Raw genomic sequence first — 20,263 nt, forward strand, 5'->3', positions numbered from 1 at the left:
TTCCGGGTACCCCCAGGCAGTGGCGTAGCGTCACTGGATGACACGGGGGTGGGGGGCTTGGTCACTGATAATGACAATAACATAAATAAACTTGAATAAGTAAGAAGGGTCTGATCACACCATAGGTGGATAAATTCGGGTTTTTTTTTGATAAATTCACCTAAATGGACACGCCCTCTTCATTTTCCAATTTCTCGAAAGATCGCAAATAATCGCAGCTGATTTTTTGCTATAATCTTCTATACATATGGACATATAATGACTCATACACGACTTTACAGTTTTTTTTTTTTTTTTTTTTTTTTTTTAATTCTTTATTAAAGAGATTTTTAGCCTTAGGCTAGTTCATCTCTAAGGCACGACTTTACAGGATATTACAGGATAAGTAAAGTTTTTTATCACGATACATTTATTTTATAGTTTAAACAGCACTTGAAGACAAGATTTTCATAAACTGCCTCTACGAAGTCAAAACTAAGTGAAATCAGTTGATGTCATGTGGAGTACATTTTTTTTTTTTTCCTTTGTTGGGTACATTTTTCCACTGCGACCAGTTATTTGATCTATTGTGGCGGGCCCCGGTTTAATGTATGCCACATCAGGGTGTTGTATCACTATTTGTGATTTCCACTAGCTGACTATAGGCATTGTCCCAGTAAGGTATTATAGAACGAATGAACTTTATTGCCTTACTGGGATTAGTTATCCATACTTCTGAGGGCTGTATTAAACCCTTATCGAAAAATGTTTTCTTTTTATGAAAAAGTGCTGCACAGTTACATAGTAAATGTTCCGAGTTTTCACTCTCTAGGTTGCAGAATCGACACTTGTCATCTTCCAATTTGTCTAGCTGTTTTAAATAATATTTACTTGAACAGTGGCCCGTAACTAGGCCACTAAAAATACATAGATCTTTTTTGGAGAGACTAAGAAGTCTTTGAGTTGCTCCTTTATTAGGTGATATAAATCTTTTGGACTGTCGAGCTATTTTAGTGTTTTTCCAAATGTTATCTATCATCGATTTTTCCCAGTTTTTTAGTTCCATTTTGAGGGTACATTCTGAGGCCCCACCAAATGGTTCTGGACCTAGGAATGGTTTTGATGATCCCAATCTTGCTAATAAATCTGCCTTTTCATTACCTTCAACCCCACAGTGCCCAGGTACCCAAAATAAGTTAACTGTACTATTTTTAGCCACCTGCTGTAGTATTGAATGCATTCCCAAACCAGTTTAGAACAACATGTAACTGACCTCAATGCTTTTAGGGCAGCTTGACTGTCAGAGAAAATATATATATTTGTATGTTTGTAATTACGACGTAAACAAACCGTAGCACATTCAATAATTGCCTGTATTTCTGCTTGAAATTCGGTTGGCCACTTACCCATAGATATTGATATGTTGACACCAGGACCCGTTACCCCAGCGCCAACTCTGTTGTTTAATTTGGAGCCATCAGTGTAGAAAATTACTGATCCTGGTTGAATACTAGGTCCCCCTGATTCCCATTCAGTGCGACTAGGTTCAGTGACGTTGAATAGTCTTTCAAAGTTATACTGTCTATTCATCCAGTCTTCATGAGTTAATAAAGAATTAATTTTAAATTCCTTCAAAATACTGAGATGACCCCTAAGGTCCCCAACAAAAAACTGTTTTGTTCTTTTTAACCTTAGTGCGTTTCTTTCGGCTTCTAACTGCACAAATATATGTAAGGGAAGCAGATTTAGCATTGTATCTAGCGCTTTAGAGGGCGTGCTACGAATTGCTCCTGTGATGGAAATTGTAGCAAGTCTTTGCAACTTTTCGAGTTTTTTTGAGCATATTTAACTTTTGTTTTTGGCCACCAAACTAATGATGCATATGTTATTCTGGGTCTTATTATAGCCTTATAGATCCAATCGATCATTTTAGGTTTCAGTCCCCATTTATTACCTACATACTTCAATACCTCGTTGATCACTATCCATTTTTGTAAATTAATTTGATAATCCCAACAACAAGTAGAGACACGAAAACAATGGCACTGCGGAACGATTTTTTCTAACAAACCAACACGATTCAACAACAGGCAAGTTTGAACTGATGGCACAACGCGGTCAGTTAAGAAAAAGAAATAATGAGTACAGGGCATTGTTACCCTATCTCTGAAGTAAACAATGCATGCATTCAGAATCTGTTTTGGCTTATTTTGAGAAATCGACTTTTGGCCAGCTAGCGTAGAACAAATACCCCTCCGTGCAATGCGGGCAAAATGGAAAAAATGAGCTGATTCTGTGTCCGTTTCCACTGTGCGGGCGCTGATGGGCTCCATCAAGAGGAAGGTTCGAGATTTCGTTCGAACTGGAGAAATGTAACCATATAATGCTGTAACTTTGAAGTTCTAATAAAAGTGCTGTAAAGCAACCATTAATGGACTTTTTAAAATTATTGAATCACGAACTATAGATCTTTTTGAGCGTACCAATTTACTCTTAGTCAGCCTTAATTGCCATTATTCAAGTGGCGCTAGTATGCAAACAACTAACTACACCCAGCCCAATCACAGGTGCTTACTGCCATTAGCTGCAGTTCATGCAGCGACCGACGAGATGCAGTAAATAAGACACCAAAGACTCATCGCTGGATGACGCTACGAAAACAACTTAATCACAAGCTGATTAAGTTGGTTCGGTTTATTAAAATCAGCAGCGATGGCCACCATAAAACTATTAAATATCTTCCCGCTAAACTTGAACCCAGCTTCATTAAAAAAAAAATGTTTTAATAAACTCTGCCATAATTAGTTGGTTATTAACAATGCCTCGCTTCTGCGGTTGCTTTTTCTCGCTGGCGCCAATCTCTGTACAAGGCCATGGAAAGGCATACGACGGCTGATTTAGACATTAATTGCAGCTGGGCTTCAACTTTCTCGAGGTGAGATGAAAAGTAGCCCCCTCCCCCCATCCTGATTAGAGCTGCCTGATGACGTGGGAGTTAATTTAAAGTTTTTTCAAGCCTTGAATATCGTTGGAATATTTTGCCGAAATAAATAAATAAATTAAAATTAAGTGACCCGAAAATAGGACGTAGCAAATGAACCTACTTGTACAGGTCCTTGTTCATGTTGCGGAAAATGTTACAATCCGGATGCTCCAGCAGGCGAAATGCAATCGAACAGTGGTGATTCTCCAGGGGAGAAATGTCATTGTATCTGAAAATAGAGAGCAAGAAAAATATGGAACCATTAATCAGTAAAGCGAGCCCGGGATCGGTTGGGAAGGAGGCGCAAGGATGGTTGGATGACCCTAATTCGGGTTGATTGCAACATGACGATATGGGTTTTTATTTTTTTATGTTATGAGTGCTATTATGAATTATTGTGTCTCGTTGCGCTAGTTTTCCCCGAGTGAGTGAGCGAATAAATGATAAATGGGGAGCAATAAAACCACTGTGTCAGCATTGGACCACAATCAGAGAACGATATTTTATACGGCACGCCGGTCTTCCCTTATCGTGAAATTGACCGGCAGTAGTTGAGGTTGTAAATTTATGCACCAAATTGAACGACGAGAAGATTAATGGAGCATAAAACCGAATTGAGCTGTAAGGTGGAGGCTAATTGTGGGTGGCAATTATGAACAGTTTATCAGCGGCGTGTAACGGCTTTCGGCTGGATAGTTCTGGCTTGAAGTTTTCTATTGTGTGGAATAGTCGTTGAATCCGGGTGGAGTAGTTTAGGATATTCAACGATAATTTATGGACTATGATAGACTCGAGCCGCAAGCGTCTTCTCAGGGTTTAATAAATTCCTAATTTAGTCCAACGGATCCGAGAATCTGATCGATTAAAGGTTCTATGGGGGATGAAAGGTTAAAATCTATATATCTTTATATCCAGCGAAAATTTTAAAATGCGATAAATAATAATGACAAATGATACCCCATTCTTGTCGAAAAAAGTCAAAGGTACCGTCATCAAATTTTTCCCTCTATTCCACGAAGGCTCTCAAATAATCCAACACCACCATTAATAATCCCCTGAACCTGTAACCCGTGACCTCACCGCGACCCGATTGGCTCCAGCTCGATGAACTCCATTAATAAGTGCGTCTCAATTTGCGGCTCAGCTTTTCACACGTGCCATTTGATACTAATGAAGCACCCATGACAACGTGACGCACGAACTGTTTCAGCTCAGACTCTTCCATCCGGATCCGACCCAGAACGGATTGATGTCCTTTCATCTAAGAATTCGACTTTTTCGCTGACTTTTCAACCAACGACGACGGTCCACACCATACTGGCAATATGACCTTTGAGCCCCCGAAAACAAATCGCTTACATGGTACGTGGTATTTTCCCACTTCGCCGAAAATTCAAAGCCGAAGCATAGGCCGTGCTGATGCCAGGCGAAACCCTAACCGTGAAATCCAAGGAACGGGAGCAAACGAAATTGCTGGATTTGCTCTTTGATCTACGACTCAAAAAAAAACTCCTCTTGCCTTTCTGTGAAGGCGTGCATGTCGAGAGAGTGCACCAACTATGTTTCATTCGCTGTCCTCAAATTTTGAATCTTACCTCAGAGCGAGCTCGGTCCTGGCGTTGATCTGGTAGATGTTGTTATAGCCGGGATGGTCCAGGTCGTGGCAGATGCAGGATACCAGCAGGATCAGCACCTCCTGTTCACCCAACCGCTGCACCAGATTCGTGTGCCAAGTGATGGCGTACATCTGTCGAGGGAAAGGGAAGAAGCAACAATATGTATGATTAAGTTCTTAGTAAACACTTGTAGCGATTAAGACGGGAGATTAAAAAAGTTTGGCTCGTGCCGGTCAGCACTGGCGCTAGCTGCTCCACAGTTATGTCTACAGATCGGGACGAGACGTTCGGTGATAGTGTTTCGTTGAACACTGTGACGAAGCTATTCATTTTTAGTGGGTACTTCCCGAGAAGCACCGACTGCGGCGCAAACAATACTGCATTAGAGGGGTGTTTTTCAGACGGAAATTAGACAATTTCGCACTAGACATAGGTTAATCGGTGCTTCACAATGTTGTATCAACGTATAAAACTCAGCCGTCCGTTAGAGGAAAGTATCATTCGAGCAGATCTTTCACTCGAGAACAGTTCTGAAAGCAATACAAGTGTCCTATACAAACGAATAATTTCAATCAAAATGAAGATAGTCGCAGTTTTCGTGATCCTGGCAGCTTGCTGCTTGATGGAGGTTGCTTTTGCAGGTGAGAATCGTTACATTGTAAACGCCTAGCTCAGACACTAAATGCATGTAATTGTTTGTAGCTCCCAGCCAGCAGCGAGGAATAGAGAAGCGACACGCTCAGGAGCAAGAGCCAACCCCTTCCGATGAGGAAAAGCCATCGGAAGATTCGGAAAGTGGAACTGATGAGGAGAAACCGGAGGAAAAAGCCCCGGAAGAAGGGGACAAGGATGAAGCTGACGAGGGTGATGAAAACCAGGAAGGACAAGACGAGAATTGTCACCACCATCATCAGCAGCAGCATGAAGATGGTCAGGACGATGAAGGAGAAAAGACCGACGATGGTGAAGGTCAGACCGATGTCGAAGAACCAGCCAAGTCAGATGAGTGAATATTTATTAAATACATTTGTTAGGGACAAGTTTTGAAAATGAGTGATGTTTCGAATATTCTATATAATAAACTTAGTAATTAATAAACGCATAAGTTGACCGAAACATTAAGAAGCTGATTATCTTCTATGATCTTTGTGAAAAAATCCATAATGCACGTATGTATGTAAGTAGCTAGTTTGGGTCTTACCCTGCATGTGGCTTCACTCAACAGCAAGATCAAATTTCGTCATCATTCTGAATTCAACATACTACTGTATGAAAGGTCAAAAGGGGTAGGACGGGCCCGTAAACAGAGACACTTAAGCGAAAATTGCGGGAAGAGAATCTCCTTCCAACATTATGATCCAACAGAACGAATAATGAAATTCGCAATACATGTTAACACGTCAAATTAATTGCAACTGTCGGAGTGAAATGCAACTATCTTAAATGACAGTACACATTCTCTCCTAGACTCCGCCTGGCACTCCACTCCATTGTCCAGCTACAACTTCAATGATGCCCTGATGCTCCCTACCGTCCCAGTATTTATTTGTATGTATGTACAGAATAAATTTATGGATGATCATGTAATATTTAATGTATACGAAATGTTTAGGGGAATGCAAATTATGAGAAACGAATATTTCAATAGTAAAAAAATACAATAACCTAGGGAAAATGGCTCTAATGTTGGCCTATGGATCGAAGATTGGGCCCATCGCTTAAAATCTGCTATTTATCAATTTTATCTAGATGAACGCGTCATTGGGACGGTACTAATGGATATTTTTGATCGTTATTTTTTAGTCGTTTTTCTGAATTCTATATGCCCACAAAATTTTATTGCTGGATTAATATTCACTAAAGATGTATTATCGCATAGTTCTGCAATTAAGACGGATAGACTACAGCTTTTTTAAATAATTTAGGTATCATGTAACAACGCATGCTTGGCTTATAATTAGATTGATGATCACAAACGAGTTCGATCAAATAAGTTTACTTGGGAATGCAATCCTATCATCTTCAGGGAATAACTGAAGTTCCTGATCACCCATTTACTGTATCATGGAATAAAGCAGCGTTCAGCCCAGCTCTCCAGGGCTTTGTTTGCTCATGCATTGTTTTGCCTTTGAAAATTACTAAGAACATTTAGGATTAATTCAGATCTTAATTTGATAACTCAATTGAAGGCTATAATCACTTGACTAAGATCTAACCAATGCGTTTTTACATCGAGCATTTAAGGATCGTTTTTTCCACCCATGATCCAATTGTTTGTAGTATTTACTGAAAATGAGATACCTGGAACAATGAAAATTAAGAGAAAATATACATGCAGCCTGGTTGAAAACCTAAATGAAAAAATGGATTTAATAAATGTATCATCATTTGCACAACTTGTTTTGTGAAATCCAATAAATAAAATAATAAGATTTCATGACTCAGACCTGCTTATACAACAGCAGAATACATGTGATGACGCTACTTGCTGCCCTCTCGCGTAGCTGTGCACCACCAATATAATGTCGACTTTCCTGAACGGTTCAAAATGGACCTATGGTACTGAGTGCGGACACAGTTGTGTGCCACACCGGATCTAAGTTTCAAAATATTATGTAATAGAATCATGAGTAAGGAACAAAAAGAAAAGTAATTATAAAAACAACCAACAATTAATTTAAATTATCTTGAAATTAGATGTAGGTAACAAGAAATTAGAATAAAAGTTTGAAAAATCAATGCCAACATTTCAAAGGGGCGTAATTGCTTTTGCAAACATTGGCTTAAGCCGTCGATTTCTCGCAAATAAAAGTACACCCCTAGCTGGTAGAAGAAACATTTCTCTAGGTGTTGGTGTCATTAGTTGTTATAAGAGAGCTATTTTTTCGTGAAAAATCGACGGCTAAACCCGACCAGAACGGTATAACAAAATTATATCATGATTATATCAACTTCTGTTATACATAATAACCGTTGATATAATCTTGTTTTAAGAGCTCTGTGGTGAAATGAGGAATAAAGAATCATCATGGTATGTGATACAAAATTGTTACACAATTTGTTAGAATAAAATTTAAAACAACATTTTAACTAAGTTTGTTAGCATTAGTAGCACGAAAAATGAAACGGTTTGTTTTATTTTAATTTTTGTTTTGTTTTAGTCTCGAGCCGGTAGTAGAATTTAATTTTTTTAGGGCAACGGAAAAGTTTTTCACATGGAATTGGGTTAATAGGGTTAATGTCCCTAATGTCAGCCTAAGTGTCCCTAATATTGGGCCCATAAATAAATTTCGAAGGCAAGCATTTTTTGACGTAGAACTACGTCTTTGTCGACTATACTGGGGTGCAAATCAAAAAATATGTGTGGTGAAGGAGTGTTAGGTTTTGAACGCTTGTAACTTTGTCATTTACCGTGCGGGACCGAAATCCGTACAGCACCGAAATCCGTACACCCTGTTGAATTTGTTTATTTATATGCATCATAACAATGTAAATATTATACATGAATACATATTCATGTTCATTCATGCATCATCTTGATGTTAACTTCAACAATTAAGCAGTATAACATGCAATTAAAATAAGAAAAATAAAAACCTTATCACGTGTCGGGCATTTCTGTCAATCGGTTGCGTTCTTAACGATTTTCTAAGAAAATGTTTCGGATTTACTTCCAGTTGTTAAGCGTATTTAAGTGATTTTTGCAAGTAGTTTCCTGAAGGTCGATCGGAAAGGTAAGTGTTTATCGTTTTATATCTTAATTCTAAGCAATGGATCGTTCATGTGGTATTTATTTATCAAAATTAGTACTGTACGGATTTCGATCCATATATAACAGCTGATTCTAAATCCGTACACTTGTGCATCACTAATGACGATTCTACTTTATCCAATGTTTTTCAGCAGATCATGGAAACATTTGGAGATCATGGAGGATTTGGAGAAGACTGTGGCAATGATGCGTGCGGAGAAATCTTACCGAGAAGCATCCAGGGATTTTGCCGTTCAATTCACCACCATAAGAGATGCCGTAGTGAATCGCTACTCTTTTATTTTATTCGTATTGTAAACGTTATATTATTAATATCTTTTAATGAAGAGCGTCAAGAACCAGCCGAAAAGTAAAACAACGCAGCTCCCCTACAGGATATCACCAACACGCATATACAAATTAACAGAGAGCAGACAGAAATGGGCCAGAGAGCATTCCCAGCTACCAGCGAGGAATGACCGGAAATACACATGAAAGTAGTGCGGGCGAAAATTGATAAAGAGAACGCAAAGAAACAAAGGATTGAGGAACGACAAAAGAAAAAGGTTGAGCGAGAGAGGAAGAGGAGGAAGAAAAGGAAGAAGAGCAAAGAAAGTTCCCTAATAAACGAATACCATGAACGAACTTTATCCCGGATGGGTAAACTTTCCCACTATGCCCCACCTGTTCACTATGCCTCTCTTACCCCTATATCTCCAAAACTATCATACTGAGATTTGGACTACATTTTTGGATTCAGCGCATGATTTTACATGGGAAATGACCATCAGCATACAAAGTTCAAATATGCTGTAAACTAGTGTATTTAAACGAATATAGCTGTTTTGCACTCTTAGCCAAGCAACTACAAAAAAAAATACTTTATTCAAGATAGCAACACGTTTTTTTTTTTCATTGATTTGGATCGATTTACATTCATGTACGGATTTTGATTCATGACTGTACGGATTTTGATTCATCCTCAACACAGTGTACGGATTTCGATTCAAAACTGTACGGATTTTGATTCAATCGTAAAACGCTGTACGGATTTTGATTCAAGATATGTGCAATTTAAATCCTTTTTTCTAATAATTGAAGGTAATTTTAAGACCTGGTGTTTGCAAATATTGGAAAAATAAAGATAAATGTAAAGGAAAAAGATGTGATACAGAGCATAATGTGATAGCATTATTTAGTATTGACCGTTAATGATTCTCTCGTGCTTAGGTGTACGGATTTCGGTCCCGCACGGTATAGATAAAAATTAAAATCCAAATACGCCAATCGATTACGAACCTGTTGAAATAAATATTTTTCCAATTTTTCTGCATTTAAACTATTGAAAATGTACAAATGATAATTTTATCACTGATTTCATGCAATAAGCCTTTTTCCCAAACCCAGTCATCATAAACGAATACCACTTGGTTGCACATCATTCTGCTTGAACCTGAAAAGATATAAATCAGCGCTGCTCTCATGCCTCTGCTCATCATCTCAACATCAGAGTCGATCGTTTGCACTTCACTCATTCAGTCCAGTTGATGTACATTTATGGTTCCAACTGAGGCTCGAATAGTGTAGTAGTCAAGCAGTTTAGTCCGGTTTTGGCTCGCTCAGTCGAGTTGTTCGAGTTGCGCGTTTGTTCGTGTCGTAGTGCCGGTTGCATCGTGTGATGGGAAGGCAGCGCTCCCGGAGCAAGCTCCGTGAGAAAGTGGAGAATAGTGGTGAAGGTAGCTCGTGCGTACCTATCACAAATAGGTACGCTACTCTTCCCACCGATGTTGGGAATGCCCTACCAGCGGAAGTGAAGCGGACGAAGAAAAGGAAGAAGAATCAGGGCCAGTCCGATGGTGCGAGTGGCCGTGACACCATGACGAACGTCAGCGACATCGGTGAATTCGGCGGTACCGTCGAGCATGAAAATTCTGCCGTCCCGAGTACGGCAAAAGTCAAGCTTCCTCCACTGGTGGTGATGAAAGTGCCACTCAACACGCTCATTAGCGATCTCACATCGCTGGGCGTTGCAGCTGAATTCAAGCTGAGCAGGATCGGCACCAAGGTGATGCTGCGTACCAAAGCGGAGTACGAAGCAACCGTGAAGTACCTGAAGGATTCCAGGGCGGAATACTTCACACATGACATCCCCGGTGAGAAGCCCTTCAAGGTAGTCATCAGGGGCTTACCGAACTTCAACCCCAAGTCGATCGAAGAAGAACTTAAGGACCGTTACAAGCTAGCCCCAATCGCAGTCTTCCGGATGACGAGGAGAGACGAAAACGTGAAAACGTACCCGGATTGCCTTTTCCTGGTTCATTTCCAGAAGGGAACGGTGACGCTCAATGCGTTGAAGGCCATCCGCTCCATCAACTTCATCATTGTTCAATGGGAGCCATACCGTGGCGGCCGTCACGACGTCATCCAGTGTCAGCGTTGCCTGAATTTCGGGCATGGCACCCGAAACTGCTACATCAATCCGCGCTGTGGCAAATGCGCCCAAAATCATGTTTCCTCCGAGTGCGTTGTCGACGAGTCGGAAACATGCAAATGCGCCAACTGTGGTGGAGCTTATCAAGGGTCCGACAAACAGTGTCCCAAACGCGAGGATTTCAAGCGGATCCGAAAGCAAGCGTCCACAAGAAGCCAACCAGGACGGAAGAAGGAAAACACTCCGGCATTCAGGGTGGAGGACTTCCCGCCTCTTCGTGGTACGCCCATGGTACCCGTCAAGAAACGTCTGGTGCCTCAGCTGGACAAAGCTCTCCAGCCCCCCCCCCCCTGGATTCTGGAGACAACCAGAAGCACAAAACGCCAATCCCGATGTCTTCTCTGCGGATGAGCTGATGAAGATTTTCGTCGACATGACCAGCGCTCTTCGTCAGTGCCGCAACAAACCCGAACAGATCCAAGTGCTCGGTAAGTTTATCATTCGGTATGGCGTCTAAACCGTTAACTATAGTCACGTGGAACGCTTGCTCTGTACGAGCCCAAAAGTTCGAGCTTGCTGACTTCCTCCGCAAGCATAGTATCGACGTGGGCCTCCTATCAGAGACCCATCTAAAGTCCGGCGACAGCTTCTGGTTGCCTGACCACAACATTATTCGGCTTGATCGCACCAGCTCCAGGGGGGGTGGTGTTGCGGTCGTCGTCAAGAAAGGAATAAAATACCACACTCTGTCCCATATCCGCACCACTATCATCGAGGCCCTTGGTGTGGAGGTGGAGTCGTCGACTGGATACGTCCAGTTCATCGCCGTCTACTGCCCTCGACAGTGTGCCGCCAACAGTGGACTAGCGGCTAAATTCAAGAAGGACCTGTCCACCATCACCCGTAACGGTTCCCGCTTCGTAGTAGGAGGAGATCTAAACGCTCGCCATGAGGCCTGGCGGAACTACCAGCAGAACCAGAACGGTCGTCTGCTGTTCGACCACTCACAGCATGGGCTGTACTCCGTTTGGTTTTCGGATGAGCCAACATTTATCTCACCGGCTGGCAACCCATCGACGCTAGACCTGTTCCTGACAAATATCGGCTTGTCCAAGCCGGTAGCATTGAACGAACTCAGCTCCGACCACCAACCGGTGGTGGCTGAACTGGGATACAACGTAGCTGCTGCTCCAAGCCTGCGCAAGGACTACCATCGCGTAAACTGGGCCCAGTTTGGACGCGTGGTAGACAGGCACATCATCGACAACCCGCCGCTTGACTCCGTGGAGGACATCGACCGAGCGTTGGAAGTACTCCACCAAGCCATCACCGTGGCTGACGAGGCGTGCGTCCGACGAGTTCCTGTGAGGGGTAAGTTTATTGCTATTGATTCCCACACCCAATTACTGATTCGCTTGAGAAATGTGCGTAGACGCCAGTTCCAGAGAACCGGAGATCTAGCGAGGAGACGTGAAATGGCCGATCTGAACAAGGAGATTGCTTCCAGAATGGTCTCACTCCAGAACGAAAGTTTCGGGCGGCTTGTTCAGAATCTGGACGACCGCTCCAGACCATTCTGGAAGGTAGCTAAGGTCCTAAAGACGCACCCCAAACCCATTCCTCCACTCAAAGATGAAAATGATGACGATCGGCTCATAATCACCCCTCAGGAGAAAGCAAATGCGATTGGTGAGCATATTGCCAAATCGCACTTGCTTGGCTTCAACATCCAAAGTCCGCTCGAAGTTCAGGTTGAGCAATGCGTACTCAACCTTGATTCCTCCCCTTGTGCCATCCCTCCGGAGGATAGAATCACAGTGGAACAGATTTGCTCAACGCTGAAATGCACCAAAAACATGAAGGCCCCCGGGTTTGACGGAATATTCAACCTAGTATTGAAAAATCTCAGCATGAAGGTTCACTCTCTGCTGGCTGCTGTCTTCAACAGATGCTTGGAACTGCACTACTTTCCAAGTATCTGGAAAACAGCGAAAATCATACCTATCCGCAAACCCGGGAAGGACCCAACGCTAGCTTCAAGCTACAGACCAATCAGCCTCCTTTCAGCGCTGAGCAAATTGTTCGAGAAACTTATTCTCAATCGTTTGCTCAAGTTTGTCGAGGAACACAACATTCTCCTACCGGAACAGTAACATCCGAAGTAACAAGGCTGTATCCAAGTCCACAGCCATGGCATTGTTAGACGTTGAGAAAGCGTTTGATAATGTCTGGCACAATGGGCTTGTATACAAGCTTTGTAACTTTAACTTTCCTTTGCATCTTGTTAAAATCACCCGTAGCTACCTCCAGCAAAGGTCGTTTAAGGTATCGTTGAATGGTTGTCTTTCAAACACGTTTTCCATCCCAGCAGGAGTCCCGCAGGGCAGCCTGCTGGGCCCCTTGCTTTACAGCATTTACACTTCCGACATTCCTCCCCTTGGAGATGGTTGCGTGTTTTTCCTGTTCGCAGATGATACCGCAATAGCCGTCAAAGGAAGGATGCCTCGCGAAATAACGAACAAACCTCAACGCCTTTGCTGATTATGACATCACGTGGAAAATCAAAATCAATGATTTCAAAACACAAACAATAATGTTCCTCCATCGGCAATCACCCAAACTTAAACCGGCTCCCTCTTGAACTGTAATCATGGATGGCACAAGGGTTGAGTGGTCCGCCGAAGTAACCTATCTCGGGATGTTGTTTGACGAAAAGCTTCTATTCCGCTCGCATGTGGAGAAAACCGTAATCAAGTGTTCCGCCTTGGTTAGGTGTCTGTATCCGCTGATTTGCCGCAGATCCCGCCTCTCAAGGGTGAACAAACTGGCCGTCTACAAACAAATCATAGCACCTCTACGCAGCTCCGGTGTGGGAATCATGTGCACAGACTCACAGGAACAAAATTCAGGTAGCTCAGAATAGAGTGCTGAGGATGGCACTTGATCGTCCTTTCGACACTAGAATAACAAATTTACATGAAGAGGCAGACATTGCCAAAATAGATTCAAAAATTAACGAAATTAAGACTAAATTTGCACAAAAATGTAATTTATCAGAACATGATTTGATAAGCAATTTGTATATAGTAGGTTAAGTGTACATAGTAGTTGTAGGTTAGTTGTAGTTGTAAATAGTAGTTATAAGTAGTTTCCTTTTTTTTCCAATTCAAATCAAACCAATCCCACCAAGGTGGTCATACTTTAAAATAGGCCTGATAGGACTAGGAACTGTAAATAATAATTAAAATCTCAAATGTACTAAAGTTGAAAAGACGCATCTGTGTCACTTAAAAAATTCATACATGTAAACCACACAATCACAAGAAATAAAGATCATTTAAATGGCAATGCCTCTGCTCATTACCGCTTCGGACGGCGTGGTACTAGGTCATGCATCAAGCAGGACTAGGTCAGCGGCTAAAGGTGGATCACGGCGTGTCCACCACAATGAGGAATGAGACTTGAAAAAAACGTGCATGTAAAACCCATGTCCTGCAGTAAGCAGGACCAAATCAGCGGCTAAAAGTGGATCACGGCGTGACCACAATGAGGAAAAGTAATGATGTAAACCCCCTCCCCCTTTCAATATATAAACCATGCGTGACCACACATACTATTTATTTGCGTATAAATTTCATGTGTACTTCTGAGTCGATTCTGTTTATGTGTGGTCAAATGAAAATCATGTGGAATTTCACATGGATATTTGTCAAGAAAAATGTGTAAATTGTTTTGAGTCAACCATAACCGAAACATTGAAATACTTGAAAATTTTAAGATAAAGTATAATAGTCAAAAATGCATGAAAAACATCAATTTTGAGTAGGCACAACCCTTTAATTTTTTGATAATGATAAACTAAAAATCAACCATATTCATATGTATTGTCATTGTTCTACGAAAAATTTAAGAACGATCCATAGATCCATAGGCCAAAGCTAGTGCTTTTTCTCCTTTTTTTACAGCATTCTCTTCTGATTGGGATGCTAAAATATAATAAATTATTACAGTCAACTCTCCCTTACTCGATCTCTCCTTAACTTGATTCTCCCTAACTCGGAAATCCAGCGGCCTCATTTCGCAAGTCGAATCAAACTACCTAGCCCAAAGCGACTAGGCTACTATATATTGATTCCGTAATACCTGAAAATGTTACGTTGGTGATTAAGAATGCACAACTAGCATTACAAAATTGAAATTGTCACTGCAAGACGCTTCTGATCAAAAGGCTTACCTAGATTTTAACTATCTAGGAGCGATTGCGTAATAATAGTGTGAACCAATGATATATTCGCTCATGAACGGAATCCAAAAACATAAATTATCAGTTCAGTTGGGTTCTTTGAATTTTGGCGTGCACCTTTTCAAATAAATATTTTGCAATTTGTGAAAGACAATATGTTTTTGATGATAAACAAATTAAAATGATCAATGGAAAATTGCAACACTAACCGTCGAACGTTAGCAATCAAAACTAACCTAGAATATATCTTTAATTTGCAATGGTGTGGGAGACAGATCTCAACGCATAACCAAACAAAATGTGCAACTAACACTGTATTAGAATTCAAATAGTGCATATGCAATCAATGAATCGCTTTCATCTTATTTTTGTTTTGTTACATATACTTAAATTAATTACTTTCATATAGCTAAGTTGCTACTTAATACTTAGCATAATGCTTATGCTACCTTATAATCAGAAAAAAATAAAATTTCTTATCAGCGAGTGCAATGTAAACGGCAATATTTGAGAATTATAACAAACTTTGTTACAAATATATTTAGCCGGTTACGTCAGTGCAGCAAGAGTGCAGAGAGTGAGAGGTGTTGGGAACACACGATTTATTTTTAACTCAGTTGCCGGCGCCAGCGAGCTAAGAAGGCTCTGGCTGGCATACACAAAAGGTTAGCTTGCATCTACTCTTTCGTCAACAGTTGATTTAGACTAGATGGTTGACGCACCAGATTTCCCACAAGCCAAGATTGTTAAGCGTCTGGGTTCGAATCCCTGAGGCAGCTATATAGACGCTTTTTGTGTTTGTAAAGCAGGCTAAGAGAGGAGGGTACTGTGTTGAGGGGGGGGGGAGAGCAGATGATTTTTTAAATATTTTAACAACAATCTAAAAATAGAAAACACTCAAAAAATGTGTTACCCAAAAACCGTGTTGAAAAGTCCAGTTCATACCCTTTTTAGTTTTTACCCTAATGGGTTATTTTGTAACAAGGTTTGTTAAAAATATGATATAACCCTAACAATACTTGTTATATTCTTGATAGTACGTAGAAGATTTCTTGTTATATGTTTTGTTATTTTAACTACAAACGGTACATGTTTTATAACATGGGCAAAAATGGGTCCAAAATTACCCAAAATTCAATATCTCAACAGCACGCTGAATTCCGGCCATGAAAAACGACTTTTCCGAAGGGAAATCGTCCGGGAAATCGATTGCACGTGGTCCCATAGACCGGAGAGCCTTGCAAGTATGTATTTTTGACCATTTTGCCCCATTTTCCCCTACTTTTTTGAGGAAATGTTTTTTCACAGCTCTATTTTTCGTAAAACATAAGCACTTTATGCTATGTCTTTAAACAACAGTTCATCAGATATTAGGGGAAAACGGGGTACACTTTATATCATGAACTGTTGTTTAAAGACATAGTATTCTAAAACCATGCATAAAGTGCTTATGTTTTACGAAAATAGAGCTGTGAAAAAACATTTCCTCCAAAAAGTAGGGGAAAATGGGGTAAAATGGTCCACAACACATACCTAAAAGGCTCTCCGGTCTATGGGACCACGTGCAATCGATTCTCCGAACGATTTTCCTTCGGAAAAGTCGTTTTTCATGGCCGGAATTCAGCGTGCTGTTGAGATATTGAATTTTGGGTAATTTTGGACCCATTTTTGCCCATAGTGCGTCGGTTTAGTGTTGCTTCCCACAATTGGTGCAGCGGCTGGACATTTGGCAATTCTTCGTTCCATGCCCGAACAGCAGGCAGTTCGAGCATTGCGTGACTTCGCGGCTAACTGGCTTGTACCGCTCCCACTTCAAAATGATGTTGAACAGGACCGTATGCGTGATAATGTTTGCACCATCGTACAAATAAGGTTCTCGTTCCACCTGTGCATACAATGCCTTGGTTTTCTTTGCATGCACGTAACCTATAGCTCATACCGTAGTAGGCTGTGTATAAAAGAAAATGATTTCTTAGTTTGACAGTTGCACCATGACGAAGTGGCAGCGTATTCGTGATTTGTCCCACGCGCAAATGTCGCAAAAAGACATTTCAATCGCCGTGGGAGTGTCACGGTGGACCGTCAAAAGGGTTTTAGACCGAGAAAAGAAAGGACAACTATCCGCGAAGGTGGCCACAGGTCGTCCGAGGTCAGTTCGGGTTCCGAGGGTTATCGCTGCTATCAAAAGGAAGATTCGGGTGAATCCACTGCGTTCAATAAGGAAAATGGCAAAGGAACACGGGATCAGTGACTTTACGGCACGGAAGATCTTAAAGGAAGATTGCGGGGCGAAGTCGAGGGCACGAAAAAAAAACTCACATGATTACCAACCGCATCCGGGAGCTACGAGTCGAACGATGCAAGAAAATCTTGAACTTCCTAAAGCCAAAAAATCCGGTAATCCTGTTCACCGACGAGAGCATGTTTACCGTCGATTCCGTATCAAATTCCAAAACCGACCGGTATATTAGTTCTCTTCCGGCAACGAGCACAAGAACGTGTATCTGACCAAGCATCCTGCTAGCTTTATGCTGTTTGGATTGGTGGCTTCCGATGGCAAAAAAATGGACCCGATGTTCATTCCAGAAGGCGACAAGATCAACACTTTGCAAAGACTGACAGAGCCTCGATTTTTTCCGCAACAATGGCTGTCACCTTCAGCTCTGGACTCTCTTGACAGTATTCCTCTTCCCTCAGGAACTCAGGTCCACTCCACCAGAGGTTGTTGTTACATAACATGGCTGGAGCCTGACCTCGGGACACCACGTCAGCAGGATTGTGTTTTGTGTTCACGTACTTCCACTTGTAACGATTGGTGAGCCTGTTGATCTCTGCCACGCGGTTTCGGACGAAAGTTTCCATAGTTCCGAGTGGTTTCTTCAACCAGGCCAATGTAATCTGACTATCAGACCACAACGTGACCTCCGAGTAATCAATTTCCATCACTTCAATCACCTTTACCATGAGCCGAGCTAAAAGCAAAGCAGCAAGCAGCTCCAGTCTTGGGATTGTAATCGCCTTCAACGGTGCCACTCTTGACTTAGCACACATAAGGCGCAGCTCCGCACTTCCGTCAGCCAACACACTTCGCATATATATGCAGGCTCCATACGCTACTATCGAAGCATCCGCGAACCCGTGAATCTCGTACCGAATGGCACCAGACATCATAATACATCTTGGCACTTGAATCTGATTCAGCGTTGGGGGTTGTCCATTATTATGTCACACATTTAGGGGGGAGGCGGGGTTTTGAAAACTGTTACGAGCCATACAAAAAATAATTTAAGTTCATACAAAAAATGTGACAAAGGGGGGAGCGGGGTTGAAAATGGGCCAAATTTACGTGACATAATTAATGGACCATCCCTTGTTAGTGAATTTCGAAAATTGACCCACTCTACCAGAATGTCTTCCTCCAGTTCATCTTGGAGGACCAGAGTTTTTGCATTATGATCTTGGCACAAACTATCACCGGTGAGACAAGTCTTAACAGCTTAGGAGACGAACCAGCCCAGGGCTGAAAGTCTCCTTAATAAAGATATAAAAAAAAAAAAAGTCCCAACTTCGAAATTTCAGCACGGACGTACCGCTTCGTTAGCGATCGGTTGGTGGCCTCTTCTGGCCAATTTTCGTACGTGAACTGATCATTCTTCGTATCCCAAAGTATTCCCAGTGCCTTGATTCCTTCCTTCATACCGTTTTCACCAATCTTCACTAATTTTTCAAGTTCTTCTTCAGGCACACTTTGAAGCACTACTGTTGAATTGGAACTCCACTTGCGAATTGGAAATCCTCCAGCAGACAGCAACTAGTTCACTTCCAACAAGCGTTGAGCAGCTTCTTCTTCTGTGTTTGCTCCAGATAGCATATCATCCACGTACACATCTTCTTTCACCATCTTGGACGCAACTGGGTATCGATGTGGTTCTTCAACTGCTAACTGCACCGAGCTTCTGATTGCAAGAAATGGTGCTGTAGCCGTTCCGTATGTCACTGTTATCAGTTCCAAAACTCTCAGCGGCTTTGAAGGGTCCTCCCTCCAGAAAATCCTCAAGAATCGGGTGTGAATTCTATCGAGACCGACCTGCCGGAACATTTTGCTTACGTCGCCGAAAAATCCAAACGTATGGCGCCGGAAACGTAGATCCACGGAAAATATAGCGTTCTGGACGGTTGGTTCAGTGTTCATCACATCGTTCAGGGAGTACTTCGAAGATTTTGCTCTAGCGTCGAATACCACCCTTAGTTTGGTTGAAGAATTCGCCAATTTAAACACTGCATGGTGCGGTATGTAGTATCGTGGTAATCCAGATACGTCGTCTTCTTCTCTGATCTCATTACAGTGCCCAAGTGATTCGTATTCTCGCATGAACTCACAATACTGACTTCTCAGTTCTGGATTCCGGGATAATTTCCGCTCAAGTGCGTAGAAACGCTTCAGCGCTAGATTTCTGTTGTCATCAAGTTCTGCGACAGTTTCCCGAAGCGGCATCTGGACCACGAAGCGACCAGATTCGTCCCGCCGATAGATTTCCAGGAAATGTTGCTCAACTTCTTGCTCTTCAGTGTTGAAAGGTAAAGACTCAGTCACCTCCTCGATGGACCAAATTTTTTTTTCCAATTTCTCAGCTTGTGGATCTTGCCATGCAACATTTGCGATCAAAATAGAGCCACTCACCTGTTGGTACGGATCGTATGTGCCAGTGACGATCCAGTCTAGATTTGTTTCTCGTAGAAACGTTGTACCATTGGACAGGACCACCTTCTTGGTTCGAAGCAAATCCCAGACGTAATTAGAAGCAAGCACCGAATCGATTTCGTGTGGCTTTTTAAAACTCTGGACCCCCAAGCTGCAACCCTTGTTACTTGGTTCCACGAATATACATCAATCGCTACCGACGGTACATTCCCAGTCGGTCTTTCCGAAATCAAGCATGTGATGTTGCCTTGAAGCGAGCAGTACCTCGACGAGAAATTCAGGTTCAATCCTTTCTTTGCTTGAGTCTTCGCTGCGTTTGCTCCTACTACTGTAATGTTGCATTTCAGGGTCGGTAAACCGAAAAGTTGTGCCATCGATTCCGACAAGATATGCGCCTGTGAACTCGAGTCCAACAGCGTACGGCAAGGATGAAGCCGACCGTGTACATCCTCCACATCGATAACTGCTGTCTGAAGCATTACCTGTTTGGCCGATTGTGACAACCCGCCACCGAGACATGACGTTGTTACCGAAACACTACTTCTACCTTCCTGTGGA

At 42.0% G+C, this 20,263-nt stretch overlaps 2 protein-coding genes across 5 annotated transcripts in view; one reads left to right on the forward strand and one right to left on the reverse strand.

Annotated features, from left to right (window-relative positions):
- Positions 1 to 20,263, reverse strand: part of Pde9 (phosphodiesterase 9) — a 398,535-nt gene that overhangs the window by 12,790 nt on the left and 365,482 nt on the right. For all 4 annotated transcript variants that reach the window (XM_065221202.1, XM_065221203.1, XM_065221201.1 and 1 more), the window contains 2 exons: positions 4,558 to 4,709; positions 3,084 to 3,191 (listed from right to left, as the gene is read on the reverse strand). In XM_065221202.1, coding sequence (XP_065077274.1) covers positions 3,084 to 3,191; positions 4,558 to 4,709 — 260 coding nt within the window. The remainder of the gene's footprint in view (positions 1 to 3,083; positions 3,192 to 4,557; positions 4,710 to 20,263) is intronic.
- On the forward strand, positions 4,923 to 5,722 carry LOC135700652 (glutamic acid-rich protein-like). The gene is made up of 2 exons (XM_065221235.1): positions 4,923 to 5,219; positions 5,281 to 5,722. The coding sequence occupies exons 1-2, from the start codon at positions 5,030 to 5,032 to the stop codon at positions 5,586 to 5,588; spliced, it is 498 nt and encodes a 165-aa protein (XP_065077307.1). The 5' UTR covers positions 4,923 to 5,029; the 3' UTR covers positions 5,589 to 5,722.

Source organism: Ochlerotatus camptorhynchus, unplaced genomic scaffold (assembly GCF_037179485.1).
Source record: "Ochlerotatus camptorhynchus isolate MF236.1 unplaced genomic scaffold, CSIRO-AGI_Acam_v1.1 ptg000140l, whole genome shotgun sequence".
Taxonomy (NCBI): domain Eukaryota; kingdom Metazoa; phylum Arthropoda; class Insecta; order Diptera; family Culicidae; genus Ochlerotatus; species Ochlerotatus camptorhynchus.